This window comes from Delphinapterus leucas, chromosome 19 (genome assembly GCF_059928025.1).
Source record: "Delphinapterus leucas isolate spDelLeu-1000000601 "Yukka" chromosome 19, BTC_Dleu_Yukka2, whole genome shotgun sequence".
Taxonomy (NCBI): domain Eukaryota; kingdom Metazoa; phylum Chordata; class Mammalia; order Artiodactyla; family Monodontidae; genus Delphinapterus; species Delphinapterus leucas.
Window position 1 is genome coordinate 14,226,993 of NC_143147.1, and position 24,696 is coordinate 14,251,688.

The 24,696-nt window shown below is 46.8% G+C and overlaps 2 protein-coding genes across 3 annotated transcripts in view; both read left to right on the forward strand.

Annotated features, from left to right (window-relative positions):
- Positions 1 to 20,834, forward strand: part of PIK3R6 (phosphoinositide-3-kinase regulatory subunit 6) — a 74,855-nt gene extending 54,021 nt beyond the window's left edge. The window contains exons 23-25 of one of the 2 annotated variants that reach the window (XR_002647737.3): positions 5,531 to 7,185; positions 7,527 to 7,678; positions 17,858 to 20,834. The gene's annotated coding sequence lies outside the window, so the exon portion shown is untranslated. Of the gene's footprint in view, positions 1 to 5,530; positions 7,186 to 7,526; positions 7,679 to 8,543; positions 13,588 to 17,857 lie in introns of those variants that run through there. The other variant, XR_002647736.3, reaches the window with a different exon arrangement.
- Positions 249 to 2,304, forward strand: MFSD6L (major facilitator superfamily domain containing 6 like). The gene has a single exon (XM_022596243.3). It carries the CDS (start codon positions 262 to 264, stop codon positions 2,047 to 2,049), a length of 1,788 nt encoding a protein of 595 aa, XP_022451951.2. The 5' UTR covers positions 249 to 261; the 3' UTR covers positions 2,050 to 2,304.
- Positions 20,835 to 24,696: the final 3,862 nt, after the last annotated feature.

The following is a 24,696-nucleotide window of genomic DNA, read 5'->3' on the forward strand; positions in this document are numbered from 1 at the left end:
AGCCGTGGGGCGTGGCAGGTGCGGCCCGCAGGTGCGCCGGCCCCGCCCCTTAGGGGGCGGTGCCCTCCGGGCGGGGCCACTTCCGGGTCGGTGGCCGGACGTGGGGGGGTGGGCGGCCGTTGACCCGGTGACCGCGGCGCCGCCGGAGGCTGGAGGTGCCGTGCGGCTCGCTCCCGCCTCCCTTCAGGGGACATGGCGCCGCGCCCGCCCCGCGCCCCGCCGCGCCCTCCATCCGCCGGGGTCTGACGGAGCCGGGCAGCCATGAGCGCCAACCCCCAGTGGGACACCAGCAGGGCGCTGGGGGTGGCCAGGTTCTTCCATCTGGCGTGCGGGGTCCGGGATGCCTGCGTGACCCCGTTCCTGACCCTCTACCTGCGGCAGCTGGGCTTGGCCGCGCCCTGGGTGGGCATCCTCATGGGAACCAAGCACCTGATCGCAGCCTTCTGGGCTCCCTTCTGTGCCTTCCTGGCCAAAAGCTACCAGAAGCGGAGGGTGCTTCTGATAGGCTCGCTGCTCGGCTCGGTGGGAGCCAGCCTGTTGATGGTCCTGGTGCCGCCCTTGGACAGAGACCCAGGGTACCAATCGTGTAACGGAAGCCACAGTGTGACCGCCACGGTCCCACCACCGGCGGTCGCACTCACCGTGAACGTCACCTCCGCCCCCGAGCCAGCTCCGAACTACCCAGCGCCCAGCCTCCCAGCCGAGAGGAGTACTGGGGTCGGCCCAGGCGATGGCTTCAGAGAAGGGCCTGCCGAAAGTGGCCAAGAACCTTTCAGTCGTCTGCCCAGCTCCTTTGTGGGCTCCATCCAAGGAACCAGGACCACATCCCGAGTTCTCCTCCATCCTATTACTTCAAGAGTGAAAGATACTCCCCAGGAAGGCGCTTTTAGGGTGGTCAGTCCTGCCCATCCTTTGCTTGCTGGGGGTACGGCGTTGGCAAGTCCGGCCAACCAGTCGGCAGCCAGGGGGATGGCGGGGGCTCTCGACCTCTCCTTGGAAGGGTTGCGGTGGACTTTCATCCTCTCCCTGGGCTCCATGGTGGTCTGGGAGCTGCTGACTTCCCCTCTGGAGCAGGTGGCCGATGACAGCCTTTATGAATACCTGGATTTTGTGGACGCCACTGACCGCTACAGAAGCCTGTGGATCTGGAGGCTGCTGGGCATGTCGGCAGGCGTGTGTGGCATCTCAGCCTTGGTGGGGCAGCTGGACTGCTTCCTGATGACAAATGGCCCCCGGGGTGTAGTGCACTTCTACGGCTACTCACTGGTCAGCACCCTGGCTTTACTGGTGGGCATTGCCTTTCCCGTCCCCGTCTACAGGCGGTGGGAGCCCAGCTGCAAAATGGTCAAAGCCCTGTCTCTCGTAGGTGGTGACCCCCGCCTCATCACCCTCGCCCTCACTGTCTTCTTGATAGGAACCGCCACCAGCACCGTGCAGAACTTCCTGTTCTGGCACATGAAAGACCACGAGAGCACCGAACTGGTCATGGGCTTCTCAGTGGCCCTGGGCTTGCTGGGGGAAATTCTACTTCATCCTCTCAAAACTCGGTTGCTTAGGAAGCTGTCCAGGGTGGGCACGGTGGGGCTAGGGCTGGGCTGCCTGGCGGGGCAGCTTCTGTATTTCTCTTTCCTCTGGAGCTGGTGGTCTGTCCTCCCCGCTCAGCTCTTGAGCGCCGTCAGCCACGGGGCTCTGTGGTGGGCAGTCGGAGCCTCCATAGAGCATCTGGCCACTCCCGGAACAGAGAGACCTCTGAGTGCCGTGTTCCGAGGCCACTTTTACGGGGTCGGGGCCAGCCTGGGCAGCTTCGTGGGGGGCTTCGTGGTGATGCACTTCAGCTTAGCTGTGCTCTACCAGTCCTGCTGTGTGGTCCTGTTGCTCTGGCTGGCCTTGTTCCTGTCCATCCAGTCCACACTGCCCCAGGAGCGGACAATCAACCACCCTAAGCTGCTGGCCGTGGAGGCCAGTGACACGAGTGATTCTGAGCAGGGGACCGAACGGGACTGGCTTGTGAAGGCCATGAGAGACGAGCACTCAGACTGGAGGGGCTGAGAGACAGTCAGGATGCGCTGATCTGGAGAGGAGCCAAAGGGATGGACAGCACTTAGCCTGCTGGGGACAAACCCCACGAGTCCTGCCAGGAGTGCAGGGAGCCTGGGGAGACAAAAGCATGTCTGTGCCAAAGCCCCACGGGAGCATCTCATCGCATGATTTTCTTTACTTTTGTAGTAAAAGGAGATTTAACTTTTGGCTGTTCAGTCTTTTTAAAATAATGGAGCAAGAATACATTTGCTAAAAAACAAAACATTTCCCTTTGTGGTCACTCTTTTTTGGCGTATGCGGTTTGCAAGAGCTTTGCATGGTGCTGTTGATTTCAGCCACGGCTGAACTGCTCAGGTGAAACTGACAGGGCTGGGAAGGCGATGGAACTGCAGGACTCAGTCGGCGGAGGGGCAGCAGGCTTCGATGAGTCGTGTACATTCCTGTGGATCTTAAGGCTTGAGCCCGAGCCTATAAAAGCCATGCCGTGGGCAGGTAAGGATGGTCATGAGAACCGAAACTCTTCTCTCTGTCTCTCTCTCTCTCCACTGATATACAGGTGCCCACACTCACACCCAGGGACTTAAGTCTCCAATAAGAGAAAATGATGGGAAGTGTAATGTGTGTTTGGGGGGATAGGGGGTGGAGGTGAATAGGTTTTCTTTCTTACTCTCAGATGTGTGCGTCACCAAAATGGGATCCTTGGACTCGTCTTCCATGCTTAGATGAGGGCAAGAGCCATTTCACGTCCTCTGGACTCCCATTTTGCAGGCTCCACCTCTCAAGAGCACATGGAGACTTTCTGCATCTGCTCCGTGAGGGTGCGGTAGCCTCCTTAGGGCTGGGATGCTAGTACCTGTGCCATTGGACCTCCCACAACAAACCTATGAATAAATCAAAGTTGTTCACTGCATTTTACAAGCAAGAAAACAGAGTCTTAGGAAAGTCACACATTGGGTCACTTTCGGAAACACCTCCAGAGCCCTGATCTCCTTCCCGCAAATCTGGTGCATTTTCCGCTATGCCAGTAGTTCCCAAGGCTGGATTCAGACACCAGCCACAAATTCGGGGGTCCCCAGGGCTACCCTCACTTCTGACCAACTGGCTACAAATTTGGGGTTCCCACCTTCCCCCTCAGGTTCAATAATTCACTAGAATGACTCACAGGACCTATGAAAGTACTACACTAATGATTACAGTTTTATTATAGCCAAAAGAAGAGACACACAGAGTGAGGCCTGGAGGGTCCCAAACGTGAAGCGGCCATGTCCTCTCTCCACGGAGTCAGAATCCACCACCTCTGAGCCACGGATGTGTGCAAATACACGGAGCATCGCCATCCCGGGAGACTCTGGCATCCGTGGTCTCCATTACATCAGCATATGGTTCATTGAGTCATTGGTCTGAGACTCAATCTTCAGCCCCTGTCCCCTTCAGTCCCAACAGAAGTCAGGCCGTTGTCACATGGCTCAAAGCCCCAAACTTCTACTTAATCACGTGGTTGGTCTTTCTGGTACAGCAATCCCCTCCCCAGTTACCTCATTAGCATTAGGGTCCCTCACTAGTTACTTCATTAACATAAACCAGGGGCCCTCCCGGAGTCACGCACTAGCATAAACACAGGTGTGGTCCAGAGAGACCCACCAAAAAGAACAAAGACACTCTTATAACTCGGGAAATTCCAAGGATTTAGAGGCTGCCTTCCAGGAACCAGGGACAAGGGGCAGCCAGCAGGCCCAACAGAAAACACATACACAGAACAAGACAAGTTGAATGTCAAGTGAGAAGTTCAAACAGTGTTTCAGGAAGTGTGGGGCAGGCGTGATGGTTGAATGCTGGGCGAAAACCTCATGGAGATGATGAAATAGGCCTGCATATTGAAGGAAGGATCGGGTCACAAAGACTTAGACCTCAGAGGTGTGACTTTTACGCTAGTAACCAGCCACTAGATCAGTTCAGCACCATAAAGTTAAAAGCAAATGAAATCCTTAGCTCGCAGCCTCGTGGCTATCAGAGATACTGAGTCCTAACACATCTTAGTTCCGGCTAAGAGGAAAGTAAATATTGGATGAGCCATTAACCTTTCTGCTCAGCCTTACTTAAACCTTCATTTCCCAGGTGAGTTTGCAGAAAACTTGATCCTAGCAGGGAGGGGGGTGGGGGCATTAAAAAAGAATTCTGTGCCAAACAATTTAAGAAATTATGTAAATGATGTCACCTCTTAGAAACTTACAATACGTATTAGCAATGAAAGATTCTGGAAAGCCCTATAACCAACAAATTTGTTTAACTTTGTTGGCCCTGTAATTCCCCTGACATAACACGTATCACAACCTTCTTCCAGGTACACAAATCAGTATCTTTCAGAGCTAGTGTTCCCTAGAAGAGGCTTGGAAAACACCAATGTTGGTAGTTTTCTGTGTGACCTTTGTGACTCAGGGACACATCTGGGCTCCCGCACCCAGACTGGCAAGAATCGAGGGTATCTGTGCTACAAAGCTATCTCATTAATTCAGAGCATCCACTCATTTTGCAGGTGAAGCAACTAAGGCTCAGAAGGTTAAAACTCAAAACCAGATCTGTTTGAGCCCATCTGCTCAAGCTGTGTGTTGAAACTGGCTCAGATAAGTGGAGAGGCTGTTCTACAAGGGTAGCGGGTGATAACCAGGCAGGGGCATGGCGGGGACAAGACACTAAACTTGCTTGTGGATTTTGTATGAGGAGTTGTGGAAAATAGGCTGGAGACATGGGTTGGAGTCAGATTGTGGACACCCTCAATATCACCCTAAGGGAAAGGGAATTCACACAGGTTCAACCATGCCCACCCGCTCTGTGCCTGACACCTGCACATGTCACGCTCATAATTCTCACCACACAAATGCTCATTTTACAGCAGGGGAAACTGAGGCTCAGAGAGGTTAACCGACTTAGCTGCTCAGGGTCATGACTATTGGATGGTGGAACGTAGCTTGAACCCAGATCTGACCACTGCCAATCTCATGGTCCTTCCTCTGAATGTTCGCGCTGCTTCACGGAAGTGAAGATTTTACCAGCCAGCTGAGAGGCACTGAAAGTTTAGACTCTCTCTTGCGGGTTGCGCTGTGAACAATGGGTCTGGGTTGTGGGAGCTCCATCAGGGCTGGGACGTCTGTTTTGGACAGACCATTGCAATTGCCTGGGCAGGAGGGGGGCTGCATCTCAGGAGCATGTGATGATCTAATGATGTGACAATATATGTGCCACGGATTGAATTGTGTCCCCTCCAAAGTCATATGTTGAAGCCCTAACTGCCAGTGTGATGGTATTTGGAGATAGGGCATTTGGGAGGTAATTAGGGTTAAATGAGGTCATAGGGTGGGGCCCTAATCCGATGGGATTGGTGTCTTTATAAGAGGAAAAGGAGACACCTGAGAGCTTTCTCTCCGTCTCCCTCCCTCCCTCCATCTCTCCCTCCCTCTTTCTTTCTGTCTCTCTCTCCCTCTCTCTCCACCAGTGCAAGAAGAAAGGCCATGTGAGGACACATCAAGAAGGCCACTGTCTCCAAGCCAGGAAGAGAGGCCTCACCAGAAATTGAATTCGCCAGCAATTTGACCACGGACTTCTAGCCTCCAGAACTGTGAGAAAATAAATGTCTGTGGTTTAAACCACCCAGCCCATGGTATTTTATTATGGCAGCCGGAGAAGACTAGTGCAGTATGCAAGGGAGTTTCAGAGATGGAATCAACAATATAGCCCTTGGTTATTGATTGACTAACGATGTGGAGGTTAGGGAAGAAGGAGATATCAAGGATCACAGATGATTTTGCAATTTTGAACCCATGTGATGAGGGAAAAAGTCTGTAGAAATAGCGGAGCCCAGAATGACAGAAAACCAGTGCCTATATCATAAAAATGAAAGACAATACAGAAAAGACATTACTCCTAAGGCTGCTAGGTCCCTTCCACAATGGATGGCTGCCACCGAGACCAGGGATATGGGTGTTTGGTGATACTTGCGATGTGGGGCAGAGCAGAAGACATTTCCAAAATCAGAGGGCTTTTCCAGAGCAATGTTCAGGAAACCTGACTCTCTTTTCAAGTCTGGTTGGGAAATAGCTTGGAGACATGAGTTTGGACTGGACTGCAGTTCCTCTGGACCCTGGGAGCCTGTGATCTGTGATGGGAGGGTGATGTGGTGAGGTGCCTTCTGTTACGGAAATGAAGCTTAAGACGTGACCCTCGGGCAAACCACTTACCCTTCCAAGGTCTCACCTTCCAAGTCTGAAAAACAAGGGCCTTGGCCTCCATGATCTTCCGAATTGTGCCGTTTGACTGGACATGTTCCGTTCCTTTGAGCCTCGGCCCTTCCCACCCGGCAGAACGGCATGGCGTCCTGGAACCCGAGGGATGTACTGAATGACTGTTTATCTCCTTCTCTGAACCTGTCACTGAGCCCCTGGTCTGATATGCAGCGTGGCCACATGGAGCCCCAAGTCCCAGCCCTAGACTGACCCTCTGCCCTCAAAACCAGGGCTCCAGGGGAGTGATGGGATGAACCCGAGGGGCAGTCCCTGGGGGCTGGAATTGCGAGCCTATGGTTGGGGGTCTGCGGTGGAAGGGGGAGCCCCAGGCAGGCACCTTTAGCGCAGGGAGCTCCCTCCTAGCGGCATCCGAATTCCAGCTCTGCACATGTCAACCATCACAGGCTGCAACCTTGGACTCCTGCATCCCCTCTACCCTGTGCCAGGGATGAGGGCATCCTCTCGGGCCAGAGAGGCCATTTTCTACCTCCACATGGAGTGCGAGGGCCATAAGCTGAGGGCCATGAGCTGGGACCGCGGAGAACAAACCAGGACCGGAAGGGAAGAAGGGAGTCGGCCCGCAATTCAGAAGTGTTCCACCAGGGGGCACCAAACACACGGCGAAACACCCGCCTGGCTTCCTTTGGCAAACATGGGCCTGGGTCCTTCCCAAAGCTCCAGTTCAGGGTGAGGCCAGCTCCCTGAGGACCCTTTAGATCTTGAAGCTGGGAACTACAGGGGGAAAAAAACAACAACAACAACGAGGATCAGGTGCCACTGTTGAGCTGGCTTTGAGTGAGAGATAGGACTCCTCCGGGAGAAGCACTTGGGAGCGGGGATGCTGCAGGGTTTGCAGTCGACTTGGCAGGTAAGAGATACGGGTACCAGCGGCCCTGCCAGCTCAGAGCAGCCGCTGGTATTTCTTCCTGAGGAGACAAGCTACCCTTATGCTGCTTTGGTCTTGGTCAGGGTGGGTGGGAGTCCCTGTAAGTGTGAAAGAAACAGGACAAATGGCTGCATGTACCACTTGAAGGTCCCAGGGCTGATGGGGGCCGTATGGGGTCAGAGCCTTGATAGGAATAGTATCACCTCCTGCTTCTCAGCCCCCATCCCTCCAACCCTGGCTGCCCCTCGAGTCTCTCCTGTTTATATTTGGGTGCCTGCAGTGAGGGCCTCACCAGCGTTTACCAATTATTCTGTTTTCACCAGCCTTCACCCCCTACCGATGGAAAAAGATGGGAGAATTTGTCACCTTTGGGAAAATCCTGAGACCCTCTGATACCGCCATGATACGACCTCTTCCTTTCTCTCCGGAAGCAGATGGCATCGACAGACTGCCGCTTTCTATTGTTCTTCGCAAGGTATATTAAAACCTGTGTGCCCTTTTCCCAGAAAAGAGACTAGACTTCCAGTAAGGAGAGAATCTTTTTTTTTAAAATTAGTTAATTTAGTTAGTTAGTTTTGGCTGTGTTGAGTCTTCATTGCTGTGCGCGGGCTTTCTCTAGTTAGGGCGAGCGGGGGCTACTCTTTGTTGCGGTGCATGGGCTTCTCATTGCCGTGGCTTCTCTAGTTGTGGAGCACGGGCTCTAGGCTCGCAGGCTTCAGTAGTTGTGGCACGTGGGCTCAGTAGTTGTGGCTCGCGGGCTCTAGAGCGCAGGCTCAGTGGTTGTGGCATGCGGGCTTAGTTGCTCCGTGGCGTGTGGGATCTTCCCGGACCAGGGCTCGAACCCGTGTCCGTCCCCTGTATTGGCAGGTGGATTCTTAACCACTGCGCCACCAGGGAAGTCCCAGGAGAGAATCTTTTGCTTGGAGGTTGTAGAGGCTTTCAAGGTTTCCATTGGAGAATAGTGAGATGCTTGCCCTCCGTGGGGTGAATTAGGTGAGAGAACTATGGTTGGGCGGTGTCACTACTGAACCTGCCATAAATAGTGGCCACGGGGGACCACCATTTCTAAGGAAAGTTGTGAGAGGGATCTGAATGCCTTCCCCCCTCACGACAGCTGCCACCATGCCAGTTGTGGGCAGCAAACCTACCTGGCTGTGTCTGTCCCAGGGGCTGGTGAGCCAGACCAGCTCGAGGGCTCAGAACATTTAAAGAAACACTGTCTTCCACAGAGGGGGTAATATATGAATATGCTTGGCATTTTCTTGGATAGAGACTAAAGAAGCATTTAGAAAACAAAACCATTTTTTAAAATGAACTCTTCTATGTTACTTGGTGCCCAGAAATCTTTGCCTTACTACAATCAAAAGAATCTAAGCAAGGTGACCTGGGAGAGGAGAGAAGAGATACCGGGTACCATTACTACATCCAAACTGGGGCCCACCACCAGCATCATGACGTCCACCAATGGAAACATGATGGGGTTTACAGGTGGAGGACAAAGTTTGCAAACAGGCACGTGTAGCATCAAAGCATACAATCAACAGAGCAAAAGGCAACCTATGGAATGGGAGAGAATATTTGCAAATCCTACATCAGACAAGGGGTTAATATCCAGTATAAAGAACGAACTCCTACAACTTAACAACAAAAAACAAACAACCCAATTATAAATATAGGCAAAGGACTTGAACAGACATTTCTCCTAAGAGTATATACAAATGGCCAACAAACACATGAAAAGATGCTCCACGTCTATAATCATTAGGGAAATGCAAACCGAAACCGTGATGAGATATCCATTGTGGATGGCTGCTATCAAAAAAACAAAAACAAAAAAACAAAAGACCAGAAACAAAAAACCCAGAAAATAACAGGTGTTGACAAAGATATGGAGAAATCGGAACCCTTGTACACTGTTAGAGGAAACGAAAAATACTGCCTGTTTCTGAACATACATCTCATGAGGAAGCCTGTAACTTAGCTGCACCTGCACCAGCACAGAAGGATGACTGCCTCACCTTTTTCTTATTTCCAATCCCCTTTCCCCACGCTCCCCACACCTCAGACCACCCTGCTCCTTTATCCCATAAATACCTAGAGGCCCTTGCCTTCAAGGAGGTGGAGCTTAGATCAGTTCTTCCGTCTCCGGCCTCGTGAATAAACCCTTTCTCTGGTGCAAACCTCAGCGTCTCAGCGTTTGGCTCGCTGCACGTCGGGCAAACAAACCTGGCTTGGTGACAACATGAGGTACCTACAGTGGTCAAACTCATACAGACAGAAAGTAGAACGGTCGTTACCAGGGCTGGGGGCAGGGGGAAATGGGAGGTGGTGTTTTGGGTTTTAGTTGGTGGGTATAGGGTTTTAGGGTTTTAGTTTTCCAAGATGAAGGAGTCTGGAGGTTGGTTGCACAACCACGTGAATGGATTTAACGCTACTGAATTGTATTCTTACAAATGTTTGAGATGGTCAGTTTTATGTTTCACCACAATTTAAAAAAAATTTTTTTTTTAAGAGGCAGGCCGGGGCTTCCCTGGTGGCGCAGTGGTTAAGAATTCCCCTGTCAATGCAGGGGACACGGGTTCGAGCCCTGGTCCGGGAAGATCCCACATGCCGCAGAGCAACTAAGTCCGTGCACCACAACTACTGAGCCTGCGCTCTAGAGCCCGCGAGCCACAACTACTGAAGGCCTTGCACCTAGAGCCCGTGCTCTGCAACGGGAGAAGCCACCGCAATGAGAAGCCCGCGCACCGCAATGAAGAGTACCCCTGCTCAGCGCAACTAGAGAAAGCCCGCGCACAGCGACGAAGACCCAACGCAGCCAAAAATAAATAAATTAAATAAATAAAAAAAGAGGCAGGTCTAATGGAGGAAGGCTCTGTCTCTTCCTGAGTTTAGCTCTTGGAGCTGAGGGTTCTAGGGTAGGGAGTAGGGGTCCCAGCTCTGCACCTTTAGCGCTAAGAGAGCTTGAGGTTCCCCTGGGGGTGGGGTGGATATTGCCTCCTTCCTTCAGCAAAGAAGCTGCTACTTTGTTCTCCAGCTACCAAAAGACTTAGCAAGGCCCAAGCAATTGTAGGACCAGGAGAGCCATTCTTCTCCACGCTGTGAGCACTTTGAACTGTTTGGGAAATGAAAGGATTTCAGGGGACTCACAGCCTGGCTACACTTATCTCCAGGGCTGTGAGCCAGGATCATGCCTTGCATTTTCAAAAGTATTTTCCTTCCAAGATATTCAAGTTGTCGTCTGTGACCTTTGGTTCCAACTATAATTTTAGCCAAGGTTAAATCAAAGCGTTTGAAGCTCGCAGCTCATATTTCCACAATATACTTTGTAAAGTGTTCTGTCTGGTGTCCTGTCTTTTTTCTTTTCTTAAAAAATTTTTATTTTATATTGGACTATAGTTGATTTACAATGTTGTGTTAGTTTCAGATGTACAGCAAAGTGATTCAGTTACATGTACACATATATCTATTCTTTTTCAGATCCTTTTCCCATATAGGTTATTACAGAGTATTGAATAGAGTTCCCTGTGCTATACAGCAGGTCCTTGTTGCTTATCTATTTCATAATAATGTGTATATGTTAATCCCAACCTCTTAATTTATCCCTCCCCTGCCACCTCTCCCCTTTGGTGACCAGAAGTTTGTTTTCTGAGTCTGTGAGTTTGTTTCTGATTTGTAAATAAGTTCATTTGTGTCCTTTTTTTTAAGATTCCACATATATTCCACATATAAGTGATAGGGTATGATCTTTGTCTTTCTCTGTCTGACTGGCTTCACTTAGTATGATAATCTCTAGCTCCATCCATGTTGCAGCAAGTGACATGATTTCATTCCTTTTCATGGCTGAGTAATACTCCATTGTATATATGTACCACAACTTCTTTATCTGTTCCTCTGTTGATGGACATTTAGGTTGCTTTCATGTCTTGGCTATTGTAAATAGTGCTACAATGAACACTGGGGTGCATGTATTTTTTTGAATTATGGTTTTCTGTGGATATATCCCCAGGAGTGGGATTGCTAGATCATATAGTAGCTCTATTTTTAGTTTTTTAAGGAACCTCCATACTGTTCCCCATAGTGGCTGTATCAATTTACATTCCCACCTTTTCTCCACACCCTCTCCAGCATTTATTGTTTGTAGACTTTTTGACGATAGCCATCCTGACTGGTGTGAAGTGATACCACATTGTAGTTTTGATTTGCATTTCCCTAATAATCCTGTCTTTTTTCGTCTTGTTCTGTAGGAATGTCTTCTATATTCTAGATATTCATCCTTTGTTGATTTTCATGCAGAAAATATCTCTGTTCAGTCTGTCACCATCTTTTAACTTTGGTGTCCTTTTTTGAACAGGAAGCTTTGACTTGTGATGTAATCAAACTTAAAAAATTTTCCCCTTACAATTTGTTTTGAGGATCGTATTTAAGTATCTACTACCCCTGACTACCAGGTTACAAAGATATGTCTTACATTTTTCAATATTAGATCCACAGTTTTAGTCTCTCACATTAAGGTCTTTAATCCATTTGGGGTTTCCTTCACATATGCTTAAGATAGGCACCCACCTTTATATTTCTCCATCTAGCCAATTGTTAAAATACCATATATTAAACAGCCCACCTTTTCCTCCACTGATTTATGGTACTGCCTCTGTATACCTAGACCTGCCTTTGAGTTCTCTGTTTAGTTTCTTTAATCTATTTATTCCTGCACAATGTCACACTGTTTTTAGCACTTGGCTTTGTAATATGTCTCAGTATTCAGTGTGTCCTTCCTCTTTGCTCTTCTTTTTCAAGTTTCATTTCCCCTTATAAATTTGGAGTTAGTTTGCACCATCTCCGCCCAAAGTCTGGAATTTTTATCGGAATTACATTGAATTTGTACATTAATTTGGAGGAATTTGGCATCTTTACAATTGCTAAGTCATATTATCCATGAATATGGTATATCTCTCCATTTGTTCAGGTCTTTTTTATATCCTTTAATAAAGTTTTAAATTTTACTTCAAAAAGATCTTATGTAGTTTTCATTATATAAGATCATAAATACTTGATAGTTTCTGATGCTATTGTGAAAGGTAATTTTACTTTCTCTTATATTTTCAATTGGTATTGACTACTGCTGTCAAAACAAACCCTATTGGTTATCGTATGCGGGGCACCATCTCCAGTTATCTTGCTGAACCCTCTTTTTAGTTCTCTGTCTCTTGACTCAGTTGGGTTTTCTATGTAAAAGAGCATGTCATCTGCAACTAATATCAGTTTTGTCTTTACCCTGTTGACACTTGAACATTTTGTTGTCAGTGGTGATGGTGGTGATGAGGTTCATTGTCTTGGTTAGTGAGGACTTCTAATGCCATACTAATAGTTATGGTTAAATAACCATATTTGTTTTGTTCCAGACCTTGAAAAGAATGTATCTAAAGGTTTAAGTATGATGTTTGCTGAAGGTTTTATTAAGTTAAAGAAACTCCCTTTTTTTCCTAGTTTTCTAACATTTCATCATAAACTATGTCAGGAATTTCCTGCATGTATGGAGAAGATGAGGTGATTTTTTTTCTCTACTCCATTTGTGTGATGAATTTTACATCAATATATCAATACTTTGGATTTTTTAACTAACCATGAAATCTTAGACAACCCCTATCTGATCCTGATAAGTTATGTTTTTTAAAAACACACCATTGGATTTGACTGGCCAATATTTAATTGATTCGTTAATTATTAATTAATTTTGCATTAATGTTCACTTTGTTTTCTTTCACTTTCCTTAATCAGTTTTGTCATTATGGTTATACTAGCCTCTAAAATAAGTAAAGCAGCTTTCCCTCTCTCTTATGTTTTCTATTGTATGGAACAACTTGTATAAGACAAACCTCAGTAAATGGTAAAAACTGGTTGTGCTTGAAGGTCAGTAGAACAGGGTTTTTTTTTGTACATCCAAGTGTTTATACACTTAGTTTTCTATTTGGTCATATGAAATTTTACATTTCTCTAGAAATTTATCCTTTTTACCCAAGTTTTCAGATGCATTGGTGTATAATTATTGAGGCAGAAACTTCTGCTTGCCTACCCAATATCCATTCTTCTCTCTTCTTCACCCAAATCGTGTTCCTGGTAGCAATTGTGTTCAAGTGACATGTTTAGCTTCCCAGATACCCTTGCAGGTGGGGAAAGCAAAAACTTTCCCAGACACAGGTTCCACCTCCTGCATAAGCTTCATCCCCTCCTCTTCCCCTTTCCTTAGAGGAGAAACAGCCATCTTGCAGCCATAAGGCAAGAAGCATGAGCAAGAAAATCCCACACTCAGCTGAACGCAGTCCTTTTTGCTTAGTTACTCTTTTCTGAAGTTTGCATTTAGTGTTTCTAAAGGACCTGTGTTTGGTCTTGTTAATTTTTTTTTTTGCGGTACGCGGGCCTCTCACTGTTGTGGCCTCTCCCGTTGCGGAGCACAGGCTCTGGACGCGCAGGCTCAGCGGCCATGGCTCACGGGCCCAGCCGCTCCGCGGCATGTGGAATCTTCCCGGACCGGGGCACAAACCCATGTCCCGTGCATCGGCAGGTGGACTCTCAACCACTGCACCACCAGGGCAGCCTGAGGTACTTTTAAAAAAAAAATGCTTTCAAGGGAGATCAACTTCTAGAACAGTGAAGTGAGGATCTTGGTGAACCACTCTCCCATAAAAACAACAAAAACACTGGCAATACAACTAAAGTCAACCATTTGAGTACTCTAGAAATGTACCAAAGCCACTGACTGAACTGAAAATTGTCTATCCAAGAGAAACTACTGAACTTCAACAAGACAGTGGTGTCCAGCCCTCTGTCTCTCCCCAGCTTGGTGGGCCAGTAGCCATGAAAAGTTAGCAGTCTCAAAGCTGATGGAGAAGTCTGATTTCTCTTGGAGTTCTGTTAAAAGCCCATTCCTAGAGCACAGTCAATATTTTTTCCAAGTTAGAAGCTACCCGAAAAATCTCAATTCCCAAGGTGTTAATGGCTATTCGATTTGACTCACAGCTGGGGGTGGCGGGGGAGGGAAGGTGGTATCCCTAGGGCATTACCAAAAACAATATTCTAATAATATCTCAGCTGCCTAAGGTGTGATTTTGGTTGGAACAAACAGAAGCCTGGCCAACAACAACAGAAGTTTTAAAGTAAGCCCTGGAGAGCTAGAAAACCACAGGGAACTTTGAAAAGCTCCACCGTATTCCTAGGGATCTAGAAGGCTGTGCACATGCATGTGGTTAGGAAAGGCCTTTGGAAAAAGGCTGCAGGCACTCACCTCTGACTGACCTTTAGGCCCTGTGTACTCAGGAAGTGAAAGCTAAGTCTGTTCTGTTAACTGCCTGAAGTTTGTATGTGTGTCTTCAGACACAGATCTCCTTGTCATAGGGTAGAAGACATACAAGCAAGGCATTTAGCGAAATCTTTAGACCGATCATCGGCTTACGGCTAAATTATACTGAACCAGGAGTGAACCCTAGGAAACCAGACTTTAAAATACGAAGTTAAGAAAAGGGGGGGGGGTGATGCGTAACAGAGAACTCAAGTGCTATACCCTTCAGGGAATACAGAATCTATAGAATTAATTGAGGAAAGTCACTAACAAGCAGCAACTAGAAAAGCAGTAACAAAAAAACAGCAACAACAACAAATCTGGGGAGAAAGAATCTGATTTCAAGTTGTTACAATATATTATTTTAAATATCTAATTTTTGACAAAAATTTACGAAACAGAAAAATTTGCCACATAATAGTAAAGTAAACAGCCGGCAGAAAATATCCCTGAGGGGGCACAAATGTTTAATTTAGTAGACAAAGACTTTAAACCAGCTGCTGCAAATATGTTTAAAGACCTAAAGAATACCATGCCTAAAGAATTAAAGTATGACAACAATGTCTCACCACATAGAGACTATCAATAACAACAAAAACAGAAATTACAAAAAGGAATCAAATAGAAATTCTGGAGTTAAAAAGCATAGTTACTGAAATGAAAAATTTGCTAAAGGGTCTCAATAGCAAATCTGGGCTGTAAGAAGAAAGAATCAGCAACTTGAAGGTAGGTTAATAGAAATGATCCAATCTAAGGAATAAAAATGAACAGAACCTCAGAGACCTATAGGATATCATTAAGCATACTAACACACGCATAATAGGAGTCCCAGAAGGAGAAGAGAAAAATAAAGAAAAACAAGAATAGTTTTAAACATAATGACTAAAATCTTCCCAAATTTGATGAAAAGAATTAGTTTTGTTGTACTATGTCTAGGTGTGGTTGATTTTTTGTTTTTTGGGTTTTGTTTGTTTTTTGTTTTCTCCTTCTTAGATATGAACTTTTTTCAATTTGAGGTCTCTTCTGGAAATTCTTGGTCATTTTTTTTCTTCAAATATTTCATCCCTCTCCATTTTTTTCTTTTTTTTTTTTTTTTACATCTTTATTGGAGTATAATTGCTTTACAGTGGTGTGCTAGTTTCTGCTTTATAACAAAGTGAATCAGTTATACATGTACATATGTTCCCATATCTCTTCCCTCTTGCATCTCCCTCCCACCCTCCCTATCCCAGCCCTCTAGGTGGTCACAAAGCACCGAGCTGATCTCCCTGTGCTATGCGGCTGCTTCCCACTAGCTATCTATTTTACGTTTGGTAGTGTATATATGTCCATGCCACTCTCTTGCTTTGTCACAGCTTACCCTTCCCCCTCCCCATGTTTTTTTCTTCTTATGAAATTTCCATTACTACTTTAGATTTTCTATTTTTTACTTCAATCCTCTGTATCTTAGCTTATTTTCCATATCTTTCTGATGCCTTCTGGGAGAGTTGCTAAAAATGGTCTTCCACCTACTAATTGCTCTTTGTCTATATGCATCTGCTCTTCAATGCATCCATTAAGTACTTCTCTCAGTTTTCGTATCCAGCACGTCCTTTGAATTCGTTCATCCTTTATGCTTGCTTCCAGCTTCATGTTTCTGATATCTTCCCTCCTCTCTCTGAGTATATTTGTTATGTTTATTTTAAATGCTTATTCCTTTAATCCATTCGTTCTCTTTCCCTTGGTACAGGAAAACAGGTTCTTCTCTCTGTTGCCTTTCTTTTATAACAGTTACCCTCCTCAGACATCCCATTATTTTCCCCTCTGAACTCATGTGTCCTTGGAACCACCAATGAACTTGGCCTGGCGGTGTGTACTTGGTCAGTCAGAGAGTCTCTGTGTTGCTGTCTGAAAGCAACCACTCCCCCTTCCCTCTCCCAACCAGGCAATATTCTTTCTCAGTAAATCTTCCAGAACCTCCTCCCCAGACATTGCTCTTTTCCAGGGGCTACCTCCCTCTTGCAACTCTCTGTCCCTTGAAAGAGGGAACATTTAAGTATGTCCAGCCTGGGTGCCCCTGTATCTGCTCCAAGGCTGCCTCCCCCTCACCTCACTGCTCCGGGCTGGTATCACATTGGCACTGGGCTAATGCTATTTTCTTGCCAAACAGTGGAAATAGGGTGTGCAGTAATCTTCCCAGCAATGTAAAGGAGAGAAATGGCATGGTCCGAGCCCCTCTGACTTTTTTTTCTTTTTCTTTTGGTATCTGGCCCTCTTCTGCTCTAGGCTATCATTAGAGAGAGAAAGAGAGAGAGAGAGAGAGAGAGAGAGAGAGAGAGAGAGAGAAATCCAACCACTTTCTGTTTCCCTAGGGTTTTCTTCTTAGTTTTTATGTTCGGTTCTGGTATCCCTCAACCTCCCTCCCATCTCTGCAGCATCTCAGGACAGGAGCAAAGAACCTCTCCTGGTTTGCAATCTTGTGGGAAACCTGAAGTCAGCCTCATGTGTTGTGGCTGAAGATGAATTTTAATCTCCAAGCCTCCATTCTTTTCTTCTCTGTAATGAGAAGTTTGGAACAAATGATCTCAAGTTGTCCTAGCTCTAAAATTCTGTGATTCCATGCAGTACACGCAGAGGCGGCAGGTAAGAGACATTGAGATATTTTAAGACCACACAGTTTCCAAGGTGATATAGAGACATAATGGGGGGGACATCCAACGAGAGAGAGTTATTAACAAAAATGAATGTCAAGTTAGAGGGTGGAATGTCAATCAAGTTTCAAGGAGTGAGAAGGGGAGGGTATTGACAGAGAAAGAGAAAGGTGACACAAGAGAAAGGGAAAACCACTGATTGGAAAACGGTTGGGAGGAGAATCAGCAAGTGTTGAGAATGACAAATGCAGTTAACCCACCATGGGAGCAGATGCCATCTTTTCTTTCTAGTTTATTAGGAAATATTTCTGACTTACCAATAGTACACAGAATAACATAATGAACACTTGTGTGCCAGTGCCCAATCTAAAATATTACTCACGACCGATATATAGCAACCTTCTCTCCACCATCACCAAGAGGTAGTAGCCATTATCCTAATTCAGTGTTTATCATTCTCAGTGGTTCTTTATACTTTTACTTCATATATCTTTGCAAGGCAATATTTTGTCTTTGAAAAATCAGTTTTCATGTTTGAAGACAGAAGTATGATGACTATGTATTGAAATACTTGTTTGAGGTTAAAAAAAAAAAAGTGTCAATCCTGAAGGAGTCCCAGGAGAGGGGAATAATAAAATAGATGGAATAACTTGGATCAGAGCATGAGAAACTTCTTTCTGCTCATTAGGTCTCTCCAAGGCGATGACACAGTGACTGGCAGAAGCTCCCGTAGCTGGACTGAGAGTGTTGGCCCCCTTCCTGATGGAGAGAGCCACACTCCTAGGACATCAAGAGCAGAAGGAAAGGGACGGTTTCAGCTGCTGCCTAGCAGAGCCGTTCGTTTGGATCAGTGGTAGTTCACTTCTCAGAAACACCAGCGTTGGGAAATCAGGCATCAGAACACAGCAGGGAGTCATTTGTCATTTCAGAGACAAGCCCAGGAGCAGGCTGAGGTTTGGGGCCAGGCGCCAAGGTCAGAGTTGGCCCATGACTATTCATTGAGATGAATACAACCAAGGTTCTGCCTCATCCTTTCCCTGTAAGAAGCCCTTGAAACTGCCTCTGAAGGGGCCTGCCATCCTCAGCCTCAGGAGATTGCCGAATGGGAATAAGAGAACCATTCTGTGAAAAGATGGCTGGGGCCAGGGAGGCCCTGGCTTTGCACGATCCTACCCGTGACGACCCAACTGGGCCATCTGTAGACAGCCCAACCCTGCTGGTACACCACTCAGCCCTAAACCCTGCTGCAACAAACAGATTAAAAACGCACTCCCAGGGCTTCCCTGGTGGCGAAGTGGTTGAGAGTCCGCCTGCCGACGCAGGGGACGCGGGTTCGTGCCCCGGTCCGGAAGCGGCTGGGCCCGTGAGCCATGGCCGCTGAGCCTGCGCGTCCGGAGCCTGTGCTCCGCAACGGGAGAGGCCACAGCAGTGAGAGGCCCGCGTACCGCCAAAAAAAAAAACAAAAAAAACGCACTCCCACTAAGTATAAACGCACTCGACACTAAGTATCATTTGCATCGACACTAAATATAATTTTGGGGGAAAAAATGTGAAAGGATTTTTGTAAACACACTTTTGAAATTTTTGTCTATAAATAACTCATTTAATTCGCAATTTGCTTTGATTTTTTTCCAAAAATCTGTGCATAATTGGGCATTTTTGAGAAATGAAGAAATCAAATCCACAGATTACTTTCAAATGTCTGAAACACTGTATGAATGCTAACATTAACACTTCAGGAAGTGGGAAAACCATGTTTGTATGCATTTAATTAAACATTTATTCTTTATTTTGTGGTTTTCATTCTGTATTCTAGAGCCAACAATCATTTCCAGGCTTCAAACATTGTCGCAAGCTCTTGAAAAGCTCATAGACCCTGGGCCCTGGGCCCACAGGGCCTGGAGGATAAACAACCCAGTTGGGGAGATTTTATGGGAGGTGCCTGGGTCTGTGGGCCTTGATTGGCTCCTTTGTCCCAACTCCCTACTCCTCCCTACTCATGGTCACTTGTGGTGGTAGTAGGGGCAGCGTCTCAGATGTAGTCACCAGAGCTTATTTCCTATTTTCTCCCCAAATCGCCGTAAGACTGGGAACCTTGTTTTGTTCACTGCTGTATCCCCAGCCTAGAATAGTGTCAGGCACATCACAGGTACTCAACACAAGTATTTGTTGAATGCATGCTCATTTCTGGGAAATGGGATTGGATGGTGGATCAATAGGGCTCCAGCTGTATCAATTTTGTTTGAATGATGGACAGTGAGAATATATTCGCTCATTACCCTTCTAATTCAAAAATAACATATTTTCACAATGAGATATCACTTCATACCCATCAGGATAGCTTCTTTCAAAAAACCCCAGAAATAACAGGTATTGGTAAGGATGTGGAGAAATTGTAACTCCTGTGCTCTGCTGGTGGGGATGTTACATGGTACAGCCGATATGGAAAACAGTGTGATGGTTCCTCAAAACTGAAAATAGAACGACCATATCAATCATTCCAGCAATCCCTCTTCTGGGTATATACCCAAAGGAAATGAAATTAGTACCTCAAAGAGATATCCGTACTCTTATGCTAATTGCAGCATAAACACAGTAGTCAAGATATGGAAACAACCTAAGTGTCTGTCAGACAACGAATGGGTATAGAAAATGTGGTGTATATGTGAACGACGGAATATTATTCAGCCTTCAAAAAGGAAGGAGATCCTGCCTTCTGCAACAACATGGGTGAACCTCACGGACACTACACCACATGAGGCAAGCCAGACACCGAAAGATAAAAACAGCATGTGATCTAACTGATATGTGGAACCTAGAACAGTGGAATACAGAGGAGCAGAGAGTAGAATGGTGGTTCGAGCAGTGGGGATCTGAGGGGAGTAGGGAGATGTTGGTCTAAAGGTACAAAGTTGCAGCTGTGTGGGATGAATAAGCCTAGAGATCTGGCGTACAGCATGACGACTATAGTTAATAATACTGTACTGAATGCCGGAAACTTGCTAAGACAGTAGATCTCAGGTGCTCTCACCAGGCACACAAAAAATGGTAACTGTGTGAGGTAGCTACGTTAATTAGCTCGACTGTGGTTACAATTTTCACTATGTAGATGTATATCAAATCATCATGTTGTACTCCCTAAGTATATACGATTCTTACTTGAAAAATAAAATAAATTTGTATATATTTTTCATTTTTCCAAATAATCAGCTAGTTACCCCAATACCATTTGTTTAATAATCCACACGTTCTCCACTGGTTGAATGCCACATTAGCATACAACGCATCCTTATATAAACTTGGGTCTATTTCTGGGCTTTCTATTCTGATTCAGTGTAGCAAGGATCACAAACTGTGGCACTGTGGGCTCAACAGACCTCCAGGTGTGTGTTTCAACTTGTTTTGGTTTTGGCCGGAGGTGTTTTTTAAGCCTGTGAATTTTAATACCTTTAGGGCAGTGGTCCCTAACCTTTTTGGCACCAGGGACCGGTTTCGTGGAAGACAATTTTTCCACAGACGGCAACGCGAGCAATGGGGAGCGGCAGATGAAGTGTCGCTCACTCGCTCGCCCCTGCTCACCCGCTGCCGCGCAGCCCGGTTCCTAACAGGCCGCGGACCGGTACTAGTCCGTGGCCCAGGGGTTGGGGACCCCTGCTTTAGGGGGTCTAGAGAGTCAGTTCTGTCTTAGACCAAGTTACTCGCCCAAGCTCTTAGGTTATTGAGTTTTTTCTGTCTCGAGTGACACTAGCAACATTGATATTTTATCTTTATAACATATTTTAGTATGGAGCAGTGGGCATTCAGTCTTGTTATTCTTCTTTTTCAATATTTAAGTGCTCTAATTCTCCAAATAATTTAGACATTATTTTGTCAGCTTCTGGGGAAAAAAAAATCTCTCTGGGATTTTGATTGCAAGTACGTCAAGTTCCTAAATCCATTTGGACAGAATTTACCTCTTTACAATATTGAGTCATTATTCAGAAGTGTAAGTCTCTACTCAGTTCTTTTATATCACGGAGTAAAAATTTCTTTTTGAAGATCCTGCATATTTCTCGCTAAATTTATTTATTTCTAAGAATTTCTTTTGTTGCTGCCAAGATGGATGGATAGCTTTTTCTCATTTTTTTTCAAGATTACAAAAATAACATGTGGTCATTGTACAAAAAGAAATTAAACAGTATAGGAATATAAAGAACCATCACCCCACCCCCATGTCATGCTGTCCCCAGAAATATGGTGCTATCCTTCTAGGGCTGTGCTTAACTATACACACACCGCAGGCACACATGCACGCACGCGCGCGCGCACACACACACACACACACACACACAGACTACACATTCTGTTCTGCATCTTGCTTTTGTCACATAGCAATTTATCACAGAAACCTCTCCATGTCCGTGCATATAAATCAACCTCAATCTTCTTATAAATAGCATAGAATTACATTAAATTCTAATTGTTTTTCACTAATTAACCATTCTCTTGGATTTTCACAGTACATGATCACAGCATCTGTCATTATGAAAAAAAGAAAAAATAGAAAACTTTTTCTGTCCTTTTGCAATAGGCAGAGCATCTAAGACAATGTCAAATGATTGTAGTGACAGAAGAAAACCTGTCATGTCTCTAATTTTAACAAAAATGTCTTTAATGGAAATTATAACGTTATCTGTTGGGTTCAGATATTTCTTATCATGTTGATAAAGTGTCTTTGTGTACTAATAATTTGGAATTTTAAAAATCAGGATGGATGTTGAGTTTTCCAATGCATTGTTGGCATATATCCCAATGATCATAAGTCTTTTCTCCTGAGACATATTTATAGAATTAATTTTATTAATAGACTTCCTAATATTAAACCATTTTTGTATTCATGGTCCTGGTGAATTATTCTTTTAACCTCACACTAAATTAAATTTGATAATGTTTTCATTAAGATTTTCTTCTTTTTTAAATTGAAGTGTAGTTGATTTACAAGGATTTTCATACTTGAGATTGTGACTGGCCTGTTTTTTTCTTTCTTTGTCTATAATTAGTTCTTCTATAAAGCTCTGCTTTCAGCTTACAGCCAAACATTCTTTTAATTCTCAAAAGAAGTACAGCACAAACTGGTTTGATGCTCCTGGGAACACAGCTAAACCACATCGCTAGTCCCTTGCAACATAGCTAGTCATGTGACCGGTTCCCCCCAGAGGTCAGTGAATGGACATGGCGATGGGTTTGTTAAGAGCAGAAGGGCCTTTGCTTTCTTTCTTTCCCTTCCGTAGCGACCTTGGAGGTCATGGAGCTGCGAGATGGAAGGGGCTTACACTTTTCACTGCTTGGAAGAGAATCTCCCAGGAGAGCTGCCCCATTGAGAAAATCCGTATTGGAACTTGGTAAGCTATTGAGACTTGAGATTGTTTGTTACAGCAACTAACATCAACATAGTTGACCAATACAAGGAATTTCCATAACGTCCATTTTGAAATGTATTTAATATAGTTTATCTGTGTGATTCCACTTACACGGAAAATAACATAGACAAAAAGTGGTTTCCTCGCACCCAGTACTCTGTGTGTACCTAGCACTGTGCTGGCCTATATGGCAGGAAATATTTTTTGAGACGTTAACCTAGATCTTTCTTCCTCCTGATATTTTTCCCCCTCTCCCTTTTCAAACAGGTAATTGTCTCAGAGGGAGGGTGGGACAGGATAGAAAACAGAAAATATTATGCCTATTGGTTCCCAACAACCTAAATCCATCAGATTTTCCTAGATGCCTCAGAGGCAAATATCAAGATGGAAAAGTGGAGGTAGGGGGTGAAGGGTGGTAAGAAAGCTGGGCTCACCCAAGGAGGGAAGGGAAGAGGAGAGGATTGGGGGAGAGCACAGACTTCTGTGAATCCCAGACAGCCCTGCATCTTGACCCACAGCTCTGGAAAAGGCAGTGAGACCCCAGGGAGGGATGGTGAGTGATGGGGATGAAGATTCTCATGACTTTCCCACAAGGTACAGAAGCAACAGAAACGCTACATGGGCACGTAACCGGCAGGAGAAGAAGATGCCTTGTCAGCTGCCTGTATGCACCAACCTGGCCCTGGACCACCCGATTCGTAAATGCAACCAAGGACGTGTCAAAATACCAGGGCAGGGGCTTCCCTGGTGGCGCAGTGGTTGAGAGTCCGCCTGCCGATGCTGGGGACACGGGTTCATGCCCCGGTCCGGGAAGATCCCTCATGCCGCTCCGCCACGGGAGAGGCCACAGCAGTGAGAGGCCCGCGTACCGCAAAAAAAAAAAAAAAAAAATCCAGGGCAAGCAGGTGAGAGAAACAGAGAGCCTCCTCCTCAAGGCCGGGCGTTACACACACACCCTCTTGGGGGAAACGGGAGGGAAACCCCCGCTGTGCCAAACTCTAGGGAGTAAAAAGGAGAGGGTCTGTTTCTTGCGGGTGCTCCCGATGGAGAACCCTCTCGGGTGGAGGCGCTGAGGGTGGAGTGGGGTGGTGAGGGGGTGTTTGGGTGGGGTGGGGGCCGTCAGGATGCCTCTGCAGATCCCCCCGGGCTGGCTCTGGAGGCGAGACTCGGGGGAGGGAATGCGAAAGGGCGGGGTGAGCCGCGCCCCGCCACGTCTCCTCCTCCTCCCCGGCCGGGATTGAGGGCGGGCTCGGGCGGCCAGCAGGGGGCGCCAGAGGACAGGCACTGCCTCGCGGAGGACTTGCCGGGCTCGGGACGCTGCCCCGCCCGAGACCCCCGCCCGACCCCGGCTCCGCATCCCAGACCCGGAGGGGACCCGGGCCGCGCGGCCGGCGTGCGCGGGGGAAGCAGGGAGAACCCAGCGGAGCCCGGAAGCCTGTGCCCGGCAGCGGCGGGCGCGAGGTCACGGCTGTTAACCTCCGGGCGGGAGCCCCAGGGTGTCCGCCTCACACACAGGGTCTCAGATTTCGACGCTGGGCCTCGGGCCGGATGAGCTGATGCACCACAAATGCCCTGACGGGGTCAAGGAAGGCAGGCGCCGTAAAGCAGACATGTAAAATATCTGACATCTATGTTAACACATTTCGGCATTCCTTCCTATTTTAATACTCCGCCAACCTCAAAACATGGCACTGGCCCTGAGTCTCTTACCCTAAGAGGGGCCTCGTCCTGGGCCTCCTCCATCTCTCCGGGGGGCGGCCTCTTTGGTCCCCAGGCTTATCGCCTATCTGCACCCCTCCCCAGCCCGCTCCCAACACATACACCCCTACACATCCTTCACCCACTACTTGTCTCTCAACTTCGGGCCTTCTCCCCTCCTCCCACGGGCCCCATGCGCCTCTGTCCACCCCTACCCCGGCCTCAGCTAAACAGCTTCCTTCAGTTCTTTCCTCCTCAATCATCTGTCCCAGCCCCAGCCCCCTGCCTCGCCCTCACACACACACCTGAGCCCAGGAGGCAGCCCCCCCGGGCAGGGCTGCCCTGCAAAAACACGCCTCTACCAAAACCCCCCTTTCGCAGCCATGGACGCCCAGCCCCTGCCTCCCCGGCCCCCCACACCAGCATCAAA